Raw genomic sequence first — 20698 nt, forward strand, 5'->3', positions numbered from 1 at the left:
AGTGGTGTCTAGTTAATGATTATAAGACCACAGTGAGACAGAAGACCTTTCGACCCTCTCTGCTGGGTGGACAGTGTAGCTGTAGTATGGTTTTCCATATCTGCATATGTAAAGCTGGCAACAGACAATAGTGTTGTTCCCTTGACAATTCTAGAGAAATATACCCTTTTTGTTAACATATGTTGACAGACTAAATCTAATTAAGTAGTTGAATGCACCATATCCTCCAAGTGTTGGTAAAAGACTTGAGATTTATTAAAAATCAAGCTCATATTCTCTTTCTCATACTCACTGCACTGAACAAATAACAGTGGAAATTCACAGTGAGTTTTCTTGAATAATTGCCCAAATGATCATTATTTACTTTTTAGGTCTACAAAGCCTCTTCTGAGTTCTTCAGACAGGATGCTCGCTCTCTGATATAGAATATTACAGATCGTCTGACTTGGTTTGCTGTGTCTTTTCCCCCCATAGATTATGAGTTTACTTTTATGGATGATCATTGTAGCTAATATTTATTAAAGGCCATTCTATTTGTCAGGGTCCCTTCGCGCTTTAAGAAGATTAACTCATCTGTTCATCAAACAACCTTTCCAGGTGACACTACTGTTCATCTTCATTTTATAGATAAGGAAACTAAGGCCAAGGACAGTTAAATAACAAGTCCAATTCATACAGCTCATGAGGACAGGGTCAGCTCAACTCCAAGATCATGCTATAACCATGGCCTCATACTGCCTCTTGGCATGGGTAGAGGTCACATCTTATCCATCACTGTCACCCCACAGTACCCACTTGAATATCTGGAACAGGGAGGGTCCCAGTCAGTTTCGATTGATACTGTATGGAGCAGAAATGCCACTTTTGCTGTCACTGACTGGTGTCTGATTTCTCTGTTGTGAAGAGCGGGAGCAGGCTGGAACAAACACATTGCTCAGGCTTGTAGCTCTCTCTGTCCTCTGCCTTTTGTGCTGCTTTCTTACTCTTCCTTCTTGCTAACTGTGTTATGTAGATTTGAAATTGGAGCTCAGTTTACACAAAGGGAAAACAGAACTCTGAACATCCTATGTGGGAATAAGAGAGGAGAAATATGTAATCCAGAAAAAAAAAAGTTACATACAAGAAAATATTTGACTAATGAACTCAAGATGTTATTTGAAATTAGCATATTGCAAACAAAGTTAATGTTTGAGTGCTGGTTCAGTGCCCTGTTATTGTTGATTTGACTGGGTCTAAGAATAAACTGATGGGCAGGGCTTAAAGATCTCAGATCACATGTGGGGAACAGGGTGCTATTCAAGCATATAAAAATCTGTGCAATCTATCTCTTTTATGTACTTGAACCGGGAAGAGTCTGTAAGTCTGTAACTCACATCTCCTGCCAGCAGAGAAAAGAAGAAACATGAGCACAGCAGGAAAAGTAAGGCAATTTTTTTTTTTTTAGAATTATTCCAATCAATGTAATACTCATGTTGGACTGCTCGAGAGACAAGCATTGGCTGGAAAAGAAAATTTCCTTTATTCAGGAGGCCAGCAACCTGTGTGTTAGCCGCTCAGTTGTGTCTGACTCTTTTGCAACCCCATGGACTATAGCTTGCCAGGCTCTTCTGTCTGTGGAAATTTCCAGGCAAGAATACTGGAGTGGGTTGCCATTTCCTTCTCCAGGGGATCTTCCCGACCCAGAAATTGAACCCACGTCTCCCGCATCTCCTGCACTGGTGGGCAGACCCTTTACCACTGAGCCACCTGAGAAGCAACCATGTAATACATAGAGATACACTATCTAATGAATAACAAAATCCATATATAAATTAGAAATAATTTATAATGAGACACAACTTAGGATCTATGCTTCAATATACAAAGTATATTAAACTACAATTGAGAAGGGCAATACCTAAACATCTTTGAGAAGTATGTAGAGCACCTATACCTATTAAAGTCTGTATTTCCTATATTAAGTAAATGTGAAATAGTTATAGCCAATCATGAGTAATCTTCAAGTCTAAAGTTAGAAATGAAATGTTTTTATCAAGAAGTTATGTCTGTATTAAGATACCATAATATAAATGTGTTATTCTTTATCATATAACTTAAATAATATCATTATTTATAATATAAATGTTATTCTCTTTAATCATAATCATTCTTTTTATGAATACAGGAAAGTTAAATGTGACAAAACTTTTATTGCTCTCAAAGCATTAGAATCATCAAGGCTAAGCAAACCGATTGAGACGCAGACATTGGGATGGACTTGTGGACACAGCAGGGGAGGGAGAGGGTGGGGTGACTTGAGAGAGGAGCACTGACACAGATACACACTACCATGTGTGAGCCGGGCAGCCGGCGCGAAGCTGCCGTAAAGCACGGGAGCCGAGCTCAGCGCTCTGCGATGACCGAAAGGGGTGGGATGGGGGCACGCAGCAAGAGGGAGATTCAAGAGGGATAGACTATATGTATATGTATAGCTGATTCACTCTGTTGTACAGCAGAAACTAATACAACATTGTAAAGCAATTACACTCCAAACAAAAAACAAAAAATTTTTAAAGATAAAGCAAACCAGAATCAACATGCAAATTCTGATTTTAAAGGGTCCCATTATGGCACAATTTAGGGAATTCCCATAGAAATGTTATCTTCATGCAAAAGCCAATGTGATTTCACACACACACACAAAATAATAATAATGCTGATACAGTTTGAACCACTATTTACACTGAGAACAGATATATTTGTTTCTAAGCCTTCCACAGACTCATGTTTATTTGTTCAACGTGCTTACAGGTACAGAGAGATACACATGGTTGTTCAATATGATCAATTCATGTTGTTTAACTGCTTAATGGCAAAAGCCTGTGCAATTGTTTCTAGTAGGTTTGCTGTGTTAGGAGTGATTGTGCAATATAATATCTTGCTATAATGGCAGGCCTATATAGTGTGGCCTATATCAGGCCTATATATATAACAGGCCTATATCAATAAGACTGGTTGGAAATCATACAGATGATCAATTGGGAGTTTTCTTATTTTAACTTTATTTTCATGCATTACTGATTGGCATTTACAGTAGCATATTACATTTCAAATGAAGAATAGTTAAGAAAAAGAAAATTTTAATTTTTCAAAACTCAGAGTTCAGAGATCAAAAGGGTAGGCCAAATGCATTAATTAAATTTATAAATTACAGGCAATTAATCCCCCCTCCCCAGGTACAACATCAATAACTTTTAGCTATATGATAACACTTCACTTCTGTTTAACCTTCTGGCATTATATTTTCTTCAAATGCTAAATGATAATAGTAATAATACCTACTTTCATAAGGTGGTTGTGAGAATTTAATAAACTAATACTGGCAAGCATTTAAAATAGTGCCTGGTACATAGAAATAACTCACTAAATATTAATCACTGCTATTGTTGTTATCTAACTTCTAATCTTTTGTTAATCTTTTACTATCATCAAGTAGTGAAAGATAAAATGGTATTCATTCTTCGGACACCCAGGTTTGTAACTTTGGGAAAAGTACTCATCAGTTATTGAGTCAGTTAAGCCTCAAGCTTTTCTTCTGAAAAATAAGACTAATGATTCAGTAATACTACCCTGTGAAGTTTAAAAGTCAAACTTGTATTTCACCCAACACAGCCACTGGTGCCTGCTACATCATTGGAACCCCAATATTCAATACCTCTCTACCATTAGTGTATTATATCCAAGTACTCATATTTACTATGGCATTGGCCATGATGAACACTTTGCAAAGTGGAAGGATTTGGTGTATACATAGTAAAAATAAATTATCAGATAAATTTCAATTTAATTTTTATCATGTGTGTAGTATGTTGTTAATTCTCTTTAGAAAAAACTCTCAGTTACACAAGCTTTGTAAAAGTGAAGAAAACCCTTATGTTACATTCCCAAGCACTAAACATATATGCTTAACTTTTATTTGTAAGAACATCTGTAGGTAAGCTATGCTAGCTAGAAAGTCAAATACAGCTCTCCCATTTTTAAGTGTGTGTTTGTGTAGTTTTAATCTCTACAATTTTAGGCTCAAATCCAATCTGAAAGAAATCTCTATTCATAAATTATATAACAAAACAGAGCTGCCAAATCTAACTGTCAAATGAGTGATGCAAACAAGTAGCCCATAGAAGAAGTAGAGAGAAATCAAAGGAGCAGGCAAATAGAGAAAGAAATTCTAGGCTGGAAGGCTTAGGAATTCTAAAGTCAAATCATTTTGGCTTAAGCGGAGAATTGAGCAAGAGGGAAATGAGTTTCATGTAAACAGACACTGAATCTGCTAGTAATATGATAGTGATTTAGAACTTCATGGACAAGACAACAGCTTCGGATAAATAACCAATTTCAGAACCACATTAGGAAATAGAACCTTTAAAGGGGAAAACAATGATGATCTTTCTTCATAAAAGAATATATTCCACTTTTATCTCAGTGTCTTCCTATAGTTAATTCTGTTTCTCTTTCCTTGTGTTATTGCCTTACACATTTTTATAAAAAGTCACTATTATTCTTTTTGCAAATCAGAGGTTGTTCATGTTCATGGAACAATATTAAGTTTCAGACATGGGCCTAGATGGTACATGTAAAAAGATCAAAGGCACAATCCCTGAATTCAAGGCTGGGGGGAAAATGATGTCATCTTTCTGCTCAATTTTCAGGTAATAAAATGCAAAGCAGCTGTGCTGTGGGAGCTCAAGAAACCATTTTCCATTGAGGAGGTGGAGGTTGCACCCCCTAAGGCCCATGAAGTTCGTATTAAGGTACATTTTTTTCCATTTCTATTTAATCTTAGGTTTAAATTTTTCAAAATGTAACAATGAAAGTAACCAAAGTACTTGTAATATAGTCATCCAGATAGTGGAATTACATTTGTTGTCAAAGGAAGCTGTAAATCAAAATTGTTAAAAATTTTAAAAAGAGACCAAAGAGTATGTATAGTATAATCCTAATGAGAGGAAGAAGAATGTATGTAGTGGCTCAGCAGTAAAGAATCTGCCGCCAACACAGGAAACATGGGTTCGATCCTTGCATTGGGAATATCTCCTGGAGAAGAAAATGGCAACTCACTCCAGTATTCTTGCCTGGGAAATCCCGTGGACAGAGGAGCCTGGTGTACTACAGTCCATGGAATCGCCAAGAGTCAGATATGACTTAGCAACTAAATAACAACAACAACAAAAGTGCAAAGGAATATATATCATTTAAAATCAATTAGCATTATGTGGTGGCACTTAAGTAACTTTATTTTCTTATCTGAATTTTCTATTTCTATCAAAAAGACTGCATATTATATGACTTCAATAGTTCAGAAACAATTATTTCACAGATTACTCTAAATTGTTTAATGCATAAAAGGAAAGTAGAGCGTTATCAGATAAATTTGAAACTGTATTTGGAAGAGTAGAAATTATTAGCAAAACGCTTTAAAATTCTTCAATGCAATTTCAGGAAAATGAGTGTGTTAAGTCCATCTGAGGGTCATAGTCTTATCTGAATCTAATCAACCCCCCTTTACCATATAGATGGTGGCCACAGGAATCTGTCGCTCAGATGACCATGTGGTTAATGGATCTCTGATCACACGTCTTCCTGTGGTATTAGGCCATGAGGCAGCCGGCATTGTGGAGAGCGTTGGAGAAGGGGTGACTACAGTAAGACCAGGTACAGAATTCACACTCAGGAAATGTGCCTTGGTTCAGGGCCCCAGGATGATGTAGCCTGGATAATGACACCGGAGTAATCAGAGATGAAAGAACATGTTTCAGGCTGAGCTGGGACAGAGGGCTTTTTCTTTTCCCCCTTCCTGCCTGACTCAGGCATGTATGAATCTATGCACTACTGTATTCTCCACGTCAGCAAGTATTTCTTGAGGACCTACTAGATGGCAGGCACCATGTTAGATCCTGGGAATACATAGGGATTGAAAGAGACCCAGTGTCTGCCAGGGTAGAGTTCATAATCAGTTAATTCCCATGTTAGCATTGCCAAGCACTGTCTTCTACCAGGTCCAAAGAAAACTACTGATAAGACAGAAAAAACATGTCTAGACATAGTGGAGACAAACATAATCAGTGTTTTGAACCTTTTCAGTGCTGATTTCACACAGTGGGGATTGTGAGCTCTGGACTGAATCAACGCAATCTCTTCTCAGGTGGGAAGTGGAGCCCATTTACAGGTTTCCCCTTTGAATATATGGCCACTTTTCCTTAAACCATGATTAAACGTGACTGGTTACCAAGAACTATTTTTCTTGAACATTTACTGTATCCTATCATTATATATTAATACAGACAAATATTTTTAGGGGTAAACAGTGAATAAACAGAAAATTTCCATGCCATCATTGCATATAGTCTCTTAAATGTTATTTTTCTGAGTCTTTTGGATAAGTAGTATGGATGAGTAAAAATAAAAATTATTTTTAATTCTAAAAAATCACTTTAGCTAGTAGATTTGACCTCCCTACTTACAAAATGCTTAATTGACCTGTAAATTGAAAACAATAAAATAAGTTGTCTGGTTTGAGTTTCAGCTCTTAGTATTTCCTTTAGTTAGAAATCTATTAATAACAAATGACACCCCTACTTTTCACCCCTGCTCCCTCCACCAGTAAAAATAAATTCTCTATAAATCATCAGCTACAAACATTTGAAAGTCAGTTACTATCCTAAAAGAAAGTGTCTAACTCATTACTGAGGGTTGAGGTTTTCAGAAGAATGTCTTAAATTCTTACTTGTCCTGTTTTTGTTTGTTTTCCTTAAAAAAGAATTAATTTTTTAAAAGAAGGATTTATTTCATAATAGAGACAAGCATAATCACTTTGAAAAGCCAGGAAATGGGTGTTGAGGTTCTTATTTTTATTGTATTATTATTACTATTAGGATTACTGTACTATTACTATAAACTATTACCAGATTATCTAGTGGAACTATGGCAGACTGCTCACAACTTAAATATATATTTATACTTATATTAGTAGTAAGAATATTTAAAGGTTTAACTACTGAATATTAAATGAAATCAAATCTATAAAATCCCTAAGAGAAAGGGCACACAATAGAAGAGAACTATCAACACAGTGGAACTGCTTTTAAAAATCATGTTTTCCAGATTTGCAATTTCTTTGGGCATCTTTAGCATATATAAACCCAAACCGATGACAATACTGACAGGCGATAACCAAGACAAAGCTGACAGGACCCTATTCTTGGAGACTTCTCAAAGTCAAGTGCCTCTAATACATAAGTGTAAGCATTAAGCTCTTAATTTCTTTAATTCCTGGTAAGAAGAATCTGTTTTATCCTCATCCCCAGGTGATAAAGTCATCCCACTCTTTGTTCCCCAATGTGGAAAGTGCAATGTTTGTAAACACCCGGAAGCGAACCTCTGCCTGAAACACGAGTGAGTATCTGTTACTCTCCTTAGCAGTGAAAGAATCTGCACGTTAGTTATGTGCCTATCTTATACCCTCTTGTGTTTGTGTGTTGCACTGACCAGCCTGAATGAGCCTCAGGGGACCCTTAATGATGGTACCTGCAGGTTCACCTGCAGAGGGAAGCCCATCCACCACTTCCTCAGCACCAGCACCTTCACCCAGTACACAGTGGTGGACGAGATGTCAGTGGCCAAGATCCATGCAGACTCACCACTGGAGAAAGTCTGTCTCATTGGCTGTGGATTTTCTACTGGTTATGGGTCTGCAGTCAAAGTTGCCAAGGTAGGAATAACAATGAGTGATTAAAACCAGCTACACTCACAGTGTCAGGAGCTAAAAGCAAAGCAACTTCTCACAGGAATCTGAGATCATTCTTCACAGATTTATTGGAAGCTTTCCCCTCTTCTACCATAATAGCCTTGCTATGCTCCACAGAATTGAGGATATTGATTAAAAGTAGAAGATACCCTCAGAAGGAATTGAGGGCATGTCCTAGAAAATTTATCTGTTATCACAAATGAAAAGCTCTTGATAATTAAGAAAAAGTAAAGATGTTTTCCATAATTATTCTTCTGTATGTGTTCTTTGTGGTATTACTAAATTTTAGACCTAGGAGTTCGTTTTATCATTCATTTACTGCCTACATGAGCCATGCACAGTAGGTTCTGCCAAGTTTTGAGGAAGCCAAAGTAAACAAAATGAAGGAGCTGACTATGAGGAGCATTTAGTTCATGGATCCTCTACTCCCAGAATTAGGATCAACAGGAGATTCCAGAGCCTGACCTGATATCCTAATATACCTCCAAACTGAGGGTCACAAACATGCCCACTCTGTGTATCTCTATGAGGAAAGCAATAAAGCTTCGATGATGCATGAAGCATTTATTCCACTGCTCTACCTCCTCCCCAGCCACGAACACATACACACACCCAGACTTCAAAGTGGTAGGTTTTAAGGAGAAATTCTTTAAAGTCTCCTTTTCCTAAAAGGTTGGAAATCTAGTACTATCCTTTTGTTTTATGAACTGACACCCAGAGACATAAAGCCATTTGCCCAAAATCTTACAGGTAGTTAACATGGCAACTGCAACTAGCCTCCTCAAAACTCCTGCTGAATCACAAACCATAGTAGATATTTACCAACACTTTTAAATCACAATCGCAAGCCTCATATTTTTCTAAGGTAAAAAAGTGGTGTCGTACCCCCACAGAAAGTTTTCTTGGGACAGGAGGAACATTTTACCCACAGTGACATCTGACTATAACAGACTAGGTTTATCAAACAGTCCCTTAGGTAAGTTAAACTATTGTGAGCACATGTTTTCCAAATTTCTGTGACCTTAGCACTAAGTCTTTGTGCAACTACATCATCTGAACAGATTGTCTAATTGAACCTGCACACAGAGTGAAAGCCAAGGGTACCTGTGATAATGAATTTCATCCATTATTAAAATATAAACCAGCTTTTCATTGCATTATTTTTCATTTGTGTATTTTTTAAAGCAGGGATAAAGACCCATTAAGAACATGTTGGTCTCAAGCTGTATTATCTTAAAATTATCTGTTAAATTTCCCCTGTTGTTAAGTTTGCTTAAGCTGGGGATAACTCTTCCATGCTGCACAGCTTATTTCTGCTCTCATTATACGTCATGACTACTGAAAGTTATTGAGCCAAGGTGTTAATTATTGAGGGTTCAGCTAGATTATTTTTGCAGTCTCCTCTCTTCCATTTATTATTTAATTTCTTTAGAATTGTGTTTCTGTACGTGTGATGGACTGAAGCTGGCTATCAATAGATGTGATCCACTAGATTTTCAGGAGGGGAGTTACGAGCATCTAGAGCTCAATGGTCATCCAGTCCACTGGCTCCCAGCCTGGGTTTCCCACTGGAGTCGCTTGGAGACTTGGTCTTGCCTGCAGAGTTGTTGTCGTTGTTTAGTCGCTAAGTCGTGTCCTACCCTCTGTGACCCTACGGACTGAAGCTTACCAGGCTCCTCTGTCCATGGGAATTTCCAGGCAAGAATACTGGAGTGGATTGCATATCTTTTTCCACTTACCGGCACAGAGTCTGATTTAACTGCTTGTGGGCTGTGACCTGGGTATTGAGATTTTTTTTAAAGCTCCCTAGGTGAGTCTAAGCTAAGCTAAGTCACTTAGGTCATATCCAACTCTGTGCGACCCCATAGATGGCAGCCCACCAGGCTCCCCCGTCCCTGGGATTCTCCAGGCAAGAACACTGGAGTGGGCTGCCATTTCCTTCTCCAGTGCATGAAAGTGAAAAGTGAAAGTGAAGTCGATCAGTCCTATCCGACTCTTAGCAACCCCATGGACTGCAGCCTATCAGGCTCCTCCATCCATGGGATTTTCTAATGTCCAGGAAAATTAGAGAAACACTAATCTAATTCAAACCTGTCATTTCAAGTGTGAGGCAGCTAAAGTCAAAAGAGGTTTGACAAAAGGTTGGACATAATTTGAGTAACTTCTGACAAGAAACAAAGCATGGCACTTTATACAATTTAGGCTCTTTCTAACAATTGTTTTGTTTATTGTTGTTTAGTTGCTAAGTCATGTCCGACTCTTTGTTAGCCCATGGACTGTAGCATACCAGGCTCCTCTGTCCATGGGATTTCCCAGGCAAGAATACTGGAGTGGGGTGCCATTTCCTTCTCCAGAGGATCTTCCTGACCCAGGGATCGCGCCCACATCTCCTGCATTGGCAGGTGGATTCTTTACCACTGAGGCACCTGGAAAGCCCTTAACAATCATTACTTAATCCATTTTCACATTTTCTGAAAACACAGGTCACCCAGGGCTCCACCTGTGCTGTGTTTGGCCTTGGAGGAGTTGGCCTGTCTGTTATCATGGGCTGCAAAGCAGCTGGAGCAGCCAGGATCATTGCAGTGGACATCAACAAAGACAAATTTGCAAGGGCCAAACAGGTGGGTGCCACTGAGTGCATCAACCCTCAGGACTACGAAAAACCCATCGAGGAGGTGCTGAGAGAAGTGAGTGGTGGAGGTGTGGATTTTTCATTTGAAGTCATCGGTCGGCTTGACACCATGGTATGTACTTTGAAATGTCTCAAGATGTCAACGTCTGCATTCTAGAGTCTTCTTTAATGTGGCGGAGTATAAACATTATATATAAAGAATATTTTAAAAACTATGACGATTTTCCATCTCCTATTTGTTACCTGGGTTGCCTAATTTATTATGATGAGGAATCTCATTCCATCAGTCAAAAAAAAAAAACACAAAAAAACGTATCATGAGTATCGTGTCCTTTTTGGGAGGGAAGGGGGTTTTTACTGAGCCATCATAAATTTAATTTTTAGTTTTAAAAATTCAAACTCAAGTAAGTATAAAGAATATAAATTCTATTCTCAAGTGGGCAAGTTTGATTTTTCAACACATTCTTAACAAAAAAATGATTTAGCAATATTTGTATGTTTTAATGAATTCTATTTTTTCCAAAGACCATACTTTAACCGAAAAAAAAAAAAATGAGCAACTTTAGGCTCCCTATCATTTTATTACCAGAAAATATGCCCCGTTTTACCACAACAGACAGCACAGTGCCTGGTACATAAAAAGCATCCAAATCTGTGTGCTGAACTGAATAATTTAAAAGGTCAACAGGTTTTCCCACCAAAATTTTAAGTGATATGTGTATTATAGTGTTGTTTGTGGACTAAATGAGATGACACATGTAACATATTTAGCAAGTGCCACCTGTCAGTGGTAAGCTCTTAATAAATGTTATCTGGCGTTGTCAAAAGGAAGTACCATTTCCAATTGTGTAAAACTTACATCAACTTTAAAATATACATGATATTTCCCTTCTCCAGGGGATCTTCCCAACACAAGTATCAAACCCAGGTCTCCTGCATTGCAGGCTTTCTTTACCGTGTGACCATCAGGGAAACCCCATACATGATACTACTTTCAAATAATTACAGATATCATCAATTGCAACAGAGAACACATCTCTAGCTATATTTCCCCTAACCAGAATTCTCTAGAGTCCCAGTGAGAAATCCCCCAGAGACCAACACAAAAAATCACCCTCTTTAGGTTCTCCGGTAAGTCCCAGCAGTGTTGGTAATAGGAAGCAGCACCTTAAGAGTAAAGCTCTTTGCAGCCTTGACCAGGAACAATTTATTCCACAGATGACTGATGTTCCAAGGCTGTCGCTTTCCAAGGCTGTCGCTTGCTCCTTATGCCATTTTTAATATGGTTTTTCCTTCATTTTCTCTTGTGGAATTGGATTATTTTAAGTATCTGATACCCACATGTCCTGAGGTTCTCTGATTTTCCAAGTGTCATACTCCAAAATCAAAGGATCAATTACTATATATTTCTGGGGTTAGAGGGTGTTTTCCTAAACAACTTTCTTACTATACACTTGTCTAAAAACCTGGCTGGAGGGAAAAGTCTTTCTGTTTAACTTTCAGAGTAAAAATAAATAAATAAAAGCTCACAGAAGGTCAAAGCACATTTAAAACATGCCCATTTTGACCAACAGCTATATTGCTGTTTTGGCCAACAGCTTGCTCCTTGGAAGAAACGCTATGACCAACCTAGACAGCTTATTAAAAAGCAGAGACGCTACTTTGCCAACAAAACTCCATCTAGTCAAAGCTATGGTTTTTCCAGTAGTCATGTATGGATGTGAGAGTGAGGGGGACTATAAAGAAAGGTCAGCATGGAAGAATGGATGCTTTTGAACTGTGATGTTGGAGAAGACTCTTGAGAGTCTCTTGGACAGCAAGGAGATCCAACCAGTCCATCCTACAGGAAATCAGTCCTGAATATTCATTGGAAGGACTGATGCTAAAGCTGAAACTCCAATTCTTTGGCTACTTAATGTGAAGAATCTACTCATTAGAAAAGACCCTGATGCTGGGAGACATTGAAGGCAGGATGAGAAGGGGGCGACAGAGGATGAGATGGTTGGATGGCATCACCGACACAATGGACATGAGTTTGAGTAGGCTCAGGGAGTTGGTGATGGACAGGGAAGCCTGGCATGCTGCAGTCCATGGGGTCGCAAAGGGTCAGAAATGACTGAGCAACTGAACTGAACTGAACATCATTAATTAGAAGGGAAAACAAATTAAAATCACACAGGGATTATTACCTCATACTTGTTTGAATGAATATTATAAAAAAAATGCGATAGCAAGTGTTGAAGAGCGTGTAGAAGAAAGGGAATTTTGTGCACTGTTGGTGGGAATGTAAAATAGCCACTATGAAAAGCAGTATAATTGCTCCTCAAAAGATTTAAGATAGATGTTTTATCATATGATCCAGCAATCCCACTTCTGGGAATATATACAAAGAAAATAAACTCACTATCTTAGACATGTGCATCCCCATGTTCACTGCAGCGCTATTCATAATAGCCAAGACATGGAAACAACCTAAAAGTCCATATGGATGAATAGATAAAGAAATTGTGAGGCATGTGTGTGTTTGTGTGTGTATATATATGTGAATTGTATACATGTATATAGATGAATGAATATTATTCGGCCATAGAAAGGAAGTATTGACATTTGCAAAAACTTGGAAAAATCTGGAGGACATTATGCAAAGTGAAATAAGCCAGACACAGAAAGACAATTATTATATGATCTTTCCTATATGTGCAGTCTAAAAAAAATCAAATTCTTAGAACCACTGAGTAGAACAGTGGTTGCCAGGGGTTGGAGGAAGTAGAGGAGGAATAATGGGTAGATGTCAGAGAGTACAAATTTTCAGTTATGAGCAACTTCTGGAGACATCCATGTACAGCATGGTTCAGTTCAGTCGCTCAGTCGAGTCTGACTCTTTGTGACCCCATGAATCGCAGCACCCCAGGCCTCCCTGTCCATCAACAACTCCCGGAGTTCACTCAGACTCGCGTGCATCGAGTCAGTGATGCCATCCAGCCATCCCATCCTCTGTCGTCCCCTTCTCCTCCTGCCCACAATCCCTCCCAGCATCAGAGTCTTTTCCAGTGAGTCAACTCTTTGCATGAGGTGGCCAAAGTACTGGAGTTTCAGCTTTAGCATCATTCCCTCCAAAGAAATCCCAGGGCTGATCTCCTTTAGAATGGACTGGTTGGATCTCCTTGCAGTCCAAGGGACTCTCAAGAGTCTTCTCCAACACCACAGTTCAAACGCATCAATTCTTCGGCCCTTGGCTTTCTTCACAGTCTAACTCTCATATCCATACATGACCACTGGAAAAACCATAGCCTTGACTACACGGACCTTTGTTGGCAAAGTAATGTCTCTGCTTTTCAATATGCTATCTAGGTTGGTCATTACTTTCCTTCCAAGGAGTAAGCGTCTTTTAATTTCATGGCTGCAATCACCATCTGCAGTGATTTTGGAGCTCCTCAAAATAAAGACTGACACTGTTTCCACTGTTTCCCCATCTATTTCCCACGAAGTGATGGGACCAGATGCCATGATCATTTTCTGAATGTTGAGCTTTAAGCCAACTTTTTCACTCTTCTCTTTCACTTTCATCAAGAAGCTCTTTAGCTCTTCTTCACTTTCTGCCATAGGGTGGTGTCATCTGCATATCTGAGGTTATTGATATTTCTCCTGGCAATCTTGATTCCAGCTTGTGCTTCTTCCAGCCCAGCGTTTCTCATGATGTACTCTGCATATAAGTTAAATAAGCAGGGTGAGAATATACAGCCTTGACGTACTCCTTTTCCTATCTGGAACCCGTCTGTTGATCCATGTCCAGTTCTAACTGTTGCTTCCTGACCTGCATACAAGTTTCTCAGAGGAAGGTCAGGTGGTCTGGTATTCCCATCTCTTTCAGAATTTCCCACAGTTTGTTGTGATCCACACTGTCAAAGGCTTTGACTTAGTCAATAAAGCAGAAATAGATGTTTTTCTGGAACTCACTTGCTTTTCCCAATGATCCAGTGGGTGTTGGCAATTTGATCTCTGGTTCCTCTGCCTTTTCTAAAACCAGCTTGAACATCTGGAAGTTCACGGTTCATGTATTGCTGAAGCCTGGCTTGGAGAATTTTGAGCATTACTTTACTAGCGTGTGAGATGAGAGCAATTGTGCGGTAGTTTGAGCATTCTTTGGCATTGCCTTTCTTTGGGATTGGAATGAAAACAGACCTTTTCCAGTCCTGTGGCCACTGCTGAGTTTTCCAAATTTGCTGACATCTTGAGTGCAGCACTTTCACAGCATCATCTTTCAGGATTTGAAAGAGCTCAACTGGAATTCCATCAGCTCCACTAGCTTTGTTCATAGTGATGCTTCCTAAGTCCCATTTCACTTTGCATTCCAGGGTGTCTGGCTCTAGGTGAGTGATCACACCATCATGATTATCTGGGTCATGAAGATTTTTTTTGTACAGTTCTTCTGTGTACTCTTGCCACCTCTTCTTAATATCTTCTGCTTCTGTTAGGTCCATACAATTTCTGTTTTTTATTGAGCCCATCTTTGCATGAAATATTCCTTTGGGATCTCTGATTTTCTTGAAGAGATCTCTAGTCTTTCCCATTCTATTGTTTTCCTCTATTTCTTTGCACTCATCAGATGCTTATATCTCTCCTTTTCTCCCTTGCTTTTCATTTCTCTTCTTTTCACAGCTATTTGTAAGGCCTCCTCAGACAGCCATTTTGCCTTTTTGCATTTCTTTTTCTTGGGGATGTTCTTTAGGGTAAATGTACATAAATTAGGAAAAAAGTGCCCATTAGAAATGTGCAGTAGAAATATGGATCCATTAGAAAGGGGGACCATCAAGAGGAGAAGAGAGAAATATTGATGATGTAACTGACCATGTATCTGGTTCACCATCAAAATACCTAGTTCAAAGTCCTGAGTGCAAGATATCTACTTAATAATTAAATGCGTTAACCATTTCAGATTGCTCTGGCATCACATGATGATAAATGTTACCTTTATTTGAAGAATCAGATTATATATATGTAATGATATTTGCATCTTTATTATTTTTCTAAAGAAGAGTTAAGTACATAAAACATACAATTTCATTCATCTACTGTTTCATTCAAAAATATTTTCTGGACATCTTCTAAAGCCACATGTAGTGGCTTTAGGAAATAATGGGAAGTGAAGAAAAAGCCAATCTCTTCCAGCCACACATTCACAATTTAACTAGATCCATAGCACATGATACTGTGTATCACAAATGGGGACTACCAGAGAATCCACTTTAATGATGCTATATATTAATTTTATTCCAGATGTCTGCCTTGCTCTGCTGTCAAGAAGCATATGGCGTAAGCGTCATTGTAGGAGTACCTCCTAATGCCCAAAATATCTCTATGAACCCCATGTTGTTGTTGACTGGACGTACCTGGAAAGGAGCTATATTTGGTGGTATGTAGTGAGGCTTGAGGGCCAAATTCTTACTAATGTCAGGAATTCTTTCCTTTTGCAAGTGACAAGGCCAGGCTTTAAAATGCAATGTGGTTTAAAAATACACTAAGATTCCTTTGTATCTATAGGCTTCAAATCAACTAGATGTGGAACTAACGTACCGAAAGAGTCCCAAGGTAGATTTTAATGGTGTCCCCATAAACTGACTAGGATCTTTCAGCATCATCTCTTTTGATACTGGTGACTGCATAATACACTGAGATACCTAGGAGGATCCAGGAAACCCATAGCAACAATTTATGTCTGCACTCACTGCCCAGATGTAGACAACTGCTAAATTTTCTTCTTGACTCTGAGAATAACCATCTAAACTATAATTTCTCTATGAGGGAACTAATAACCAAAGGCTCTGGTTTGTTGGGTGGGGAGATTTTTTAAAAAGTTAAATCACTTCAAAAGGATATTGAAACACACTCTCTTATTAACCTCAGCAACAGTAGTCTGTGGACATTTTATACACTTTCATTTAAATTTTATGTAGAAAGTCTTATCTCTAATCCTCTGTTTATATCTGGATGAATCTAACATTGATGACACTTTCTTTTCAGGCTTCAAAAGTAAGGAATCTGTCCCCAAACTTGTGACTGATTTCATGGCTAAGAAGTTTCCACTGGATCAGTTAATTACCCATGTTTTACCATTTGAAAAAATAAATGAAGGATTTGACCTGCTTCGCTCTGGAAAGAGGTAGATTTTAAGTTTTGATGGGGTTTGACTAACAGAGAAAAAAAGGTAGAAGGATGAGAGAAAGGCCAGGATGGAGTGCTTTGGTTTTCCATTCCCAGTTCAGTCTCTGCACGTAGAACACATAAGATCATATTGCAAGAAACTAAAATGCTTTGCATTTCCTGTTCTGCTGAAGCCAAATTATGTTGGTCACAGCAAATCTGAATGATCAGACCCTATCTTCACAAGAGATTCTCTGCTTTGCAAGGAAAAAGAATCAGAGACACATAGTCATATAACATGGAGTTATCCCAGTCCCTGCCTGGCCACTTAAAATGGTTGTCTATTAATAGCTACAAATTTAAATTACATTCCAGACATCCCAAAAACTCATTATGGAAGTCAGTGGAGCTATATAGGCATCATTTTCTATGCATATATTACTTTTTTCAAAAAATGCTGACTGTTATTTTTACTCTTTTTTTCCATTTACAAAAGGATTTTTCACAAATAAAAATTATTGCAAAGAGGAAGGGTACAAAATGCTATTTTAAATGTTTAAATCTACATTTTCTTCAAAACTTACAAAACCAAGTCAGTTCCATTTTCTACCTCTAATATTAATCTTTTACAAACACCTAAAAAGAATTTCATCACTTGCATTTATAAATGAGACACAGTTAGTTATAGGCAGTTTTACCTAACTCCCACCTTCTTGTTCCATAGTCTCTGCTTTCTCTGTGACTTCACACTTCTTCTCTTGAGGTTTTTTGGTTTTAAACACTATTTCTTAAACAGCCATACACATAACATATACTAGACCCTTAGTCTGATAAATATTATTGAAGAAGGAAAGAAACTAACATCCAAACAGTACCACATCACATCCTTTCTAAAAAGCAGTTTGGTCATGTGTATCAGTTCAGTTCAGTTCAGTTCAGTCGCTCAGTCGTGTCCGACTCTGCGACCCCATGAATCGCAGCACGCCAGGCCTCCCTGTCCATCACCAACTCCCGGAGTTCACTCAGACTCACGTCCATCGAGTCAGTGATGCCATCCAGCTGTCTCATCCTCTGTCGTCCCCTTCTCCTCCTGCCCACAATCCCTCCCAGCATCAGTCTTTTCCAATGAGTCAACACTTCGCATGAGGTGGCCAAGAACTGGAGTTTCAGCTTCATCATTCCTTCCAAAGAACACCCAGGGCTGATATCCTTTAGAATGGACTGGTTGCATCTCCTTGCAGTCCAAGGGACTCTCAAGAGTCTTCTCCAACAGCACAGTTCAAAAGCATCACTTCTTCGGCGCTCAGCCTTCTTCACAGTCCAATTCTCACATCCATACATGACCACTGGAAAAACCATAGCCTTGACTAGACAGACTTTTGTTTAAGAAACCTCAAAAAAAGAGACTTAGATCCTGTGTCCCAACAATTACATTTCTGAGAACCTATTCTACAGAAATTATGAGATATGCAAATGTACATGTTTAAGCATGTTTATTATCTATAACAGCAAAAATTGGAAACATCCTAAAAGTTGAACATTAAAGGAACAATTAAATAAATTCCAAATATTACTAGAAATTAATTAAGCCATTTAAAAGGAAATGATTTCATTAAATTGGGAAATTCTCCTGTTGTAATTTTAGGTTATAGAGTAGAGAATACAGAACTTATATATACAATACAGTTCCAAGTTTTCAATCAGAGCAATAAAAACTTACATATGTTTAGAAAAAAGATAATCAAAATTCAAGAAAATATTAACATTGATTATTTCTAAATTGTGGGATTACAGGTTATTTTTACTTTCTTCTTTATATTGTCCTTTAGTTTCTAAATTATCTATATACATTTTTTCATATATATGTATATATATACACACACACATATATACTTATATATTAATATTTTTTTAAGATACATAGATCATCTTTTTCTAAAGCATTTATCCATCAGAAGATGGTTTTTAGAAAGGACATTAGTTCCGGTAAAATGTTACATTTCTGATCTTCCAAAGAATAAAATCTCTCCAAACACAAATTAACTTTTTTTCTGCTTTTAAGTCTTCTTAAGCATTTCTTTATCTAAGCTCGGTTAAGATTTCAACATGGTCTTAACTTTATTACATTATCAACACTTTTAGGCACATTATCTATCATCTTGTAATTTGTGCAACTTTCTATTTGGATTTAAATCCCAGGAGCCCACACTAGATGTATGTTTGAAAGTAAGGTACAAATCTCTCTAAGTCTCTGTATCTATCATCTCTAAAATGGAAATAATATTAGAACCTGCCACATAGTGTTGTTTAAGTAGAGGTTTAAATGATAAAATACATAATGAGCATCTACAGAGTGACAGATAGCATGAACTTATTACATGTAATTATAATTGTTGTTTTGTGTTTGTTATTATATAAGGAATGTAGACTCTCAAAAATGACATTTTGAAAATCTAATACATAATGAAGCCTAAATGACAGTCATACTCAGAACATTATAATTGAGGTTCAGGTTGGGAAAGACAACAGGAAGAAAAGATGAGCTGACCTTGTACTTGACTTGAGTGTATTAGGGATGGGAATGGAAGAGCAGGAAACAAAGATAGCTTTTCAAAGAGACAAACTGAATGCTCTTTGTACTCTCACATGGAAGAGTGTATATTATCTAAACACTAAAACAATTTCTATCTCTTATTTTCTGTTTCAGTGTCCGTACCATCCTGACATTTTGAGACCATACACACACCTTCACTTGTAGTGGTCTTCTGCCTCCTCTATCATCTGAAACATCAGCCAATCATCATCAATAATTCTGTTCTTCAGAGGTACTACCAATAAATTGCACATGGGAGCTTCCCAAAAGAAATAAAAATCAATGTGAAATCATTTTTCAAGCAAATTTTAAAAATTTAAGTGAGAGCTAGATAAACCATCATATGTGTAATTGAGTCTAATAAAGTCTCCTTAATCGTTCTACTCATGTTGAATCATGTCATCTTCAGACTGAGGAATGGTATTTCTTTTGACTTCTTGTACTTTTTGTGTCTTGGCCACCCTCAGTCTTTTAGCCTTAGTCATTGAGAAGGACCTCATTATACTTGCCCTCAACATACATGTGATGGGGTATTGTACTCAAAATCTTCTACCTGTACTTCCACTGTCTGTATTTTCCTCTTTAGGAAATGTAGCAAACCCCTACAGTTAAAACTATAGTTTGAAAAAGAATACACTCTGATTTGTAAGTGGAGAAAGTCCAGAAATTCTAAATGCAGGAAATTTTTTAAGGTAAATATCACACATGTTTAAGGTGACGGGAAGTGTTTTTACACTACAGTTTCACACTACATGTGATAAATATGAGGTTTGAATACTAAATCTGAAAATTGAACTATTCTTAGAATCATATTCCAAAAAGTCTAATTTTTACTCAAGAAAGTAGTTTATTGGTTAAAAGATCTTAATTATTATCATTATAACTGTAGTTAACTGAAAATGAGCCATAAGGTGGCTAAAAAGTAATATGGCAACTTGAAGTCTAGGGATGGGAATAAAGCAGCTGCGGACACAGCATGTAAAATGAGTAACTAAGAAATGGCACAAACATCCAAAGCAATAGATTTTCTATGTACATACACATATAGATGTACGTTTTTGCAAAAATATCTTTGAACGAGAACTTTTCTATTAACTACCATGTCTTAAGTCTGCAACCCTGAAATATTTCATCATTTTGAACATGTGAAAGCCTTTGGTACCCACTTGTTAATACTTTCTCTAGGGAAGATTTACATCTTGAGCTTCATCTCTAAATGTGTAATGAAAGCTTATTCATGTAAATAATTTTAGCTATCTTGAAAACATGTGACTTGCTTTGATGTTGTAGAAAGTACTCTAGACTTAGAGCAAGTAATCTACCACTTGTTTGTGACCTTCAGTAAATTACTCAGCCTCTCTAAGCCTATTTTATCCTTTGTTTTAAGAAATTATGAACCGATTACCGCTTCATAGAAAATCAGATGGAATGATGCTAGTGAAAAGGCTTTGTCAACTATGAACTGCCATGTAAATGTAGGGAACAGTTTCATTGTCTTCTCAGAGACACTGAAGGAGATAATTAGGGTTGGAGAAGCTTTCAGAATGTC

The 20698-nt window shown here is 37.6% G+C and overlaps 1 protein-coding gene across 1 annotated transcript; it reads left to right on the forward strand.

Moving 5' to 3' along the window:
- The first annotated feature begins 1273 nt into the window (after positions 1-1273).
- LOC120861902 (alcohol dehydrogenase E chain) lies at positions 1274-19778 on the forward strand. The gene is made up of 9 exons (XM_040237803.1): positions 1274-1420; positions 4689-4790; positions 5553-5691; positions 7344-7431; positions 7528-7747; positions 10267-10527; positions 15693-15828; positions 16437-16575; positions 19264-19778. The coding sequence occupies exons 1-9, from the start codon at positions 1403-1405 to the stop codon at positions 19286-19288; spliced, it is 1128 nt and encodes a 375-aa protein (XP_040093737.1). The 5' UTR covers positions 1274-1402; the 3' UTR covers positions 19289-19778.
- The last annotated feature ends 920 nt before the right edge of the window (positions 19779-20698 follow it).

Source organism: Oryx dammah, unplaced genomic scaffold (assembly GCF_014754425.2).
Source record: "Oryx dammah isolate SB20612 unplaced genomic scaffold, SCBI_Odam_1.1 HiC_scaffold_3, whole genome shotgun sequence".
Lineage (NCBI taxonomy): Eukaryota > Metazoa > Chordata > Mammalia > Artiodactyla > Bovidae > Oryx > Oryx dammah.

What these genes read in the sequence shown, in the direction of transcription:
- LOC120861902 (XM_040237803.1), top strand. An exon ending in CCCATGAAGTTCGTATTAAG is followed by an intron (nt 4,791 to 5,552) that starts GTACATTTTTTT and finishes TTTACCATATAG; the next exon opens with ATGGTGGCCACAGGAATCTG. An exon ending in CTGCAGTCAAAGTTGCCAAG is followed by an intron (nt 7,748 to 10,266) that starts GTAGGAATAACA and finishes CTGAAAACACAG; the next exon opens with GTCACCCAGGGCTCCACCTG.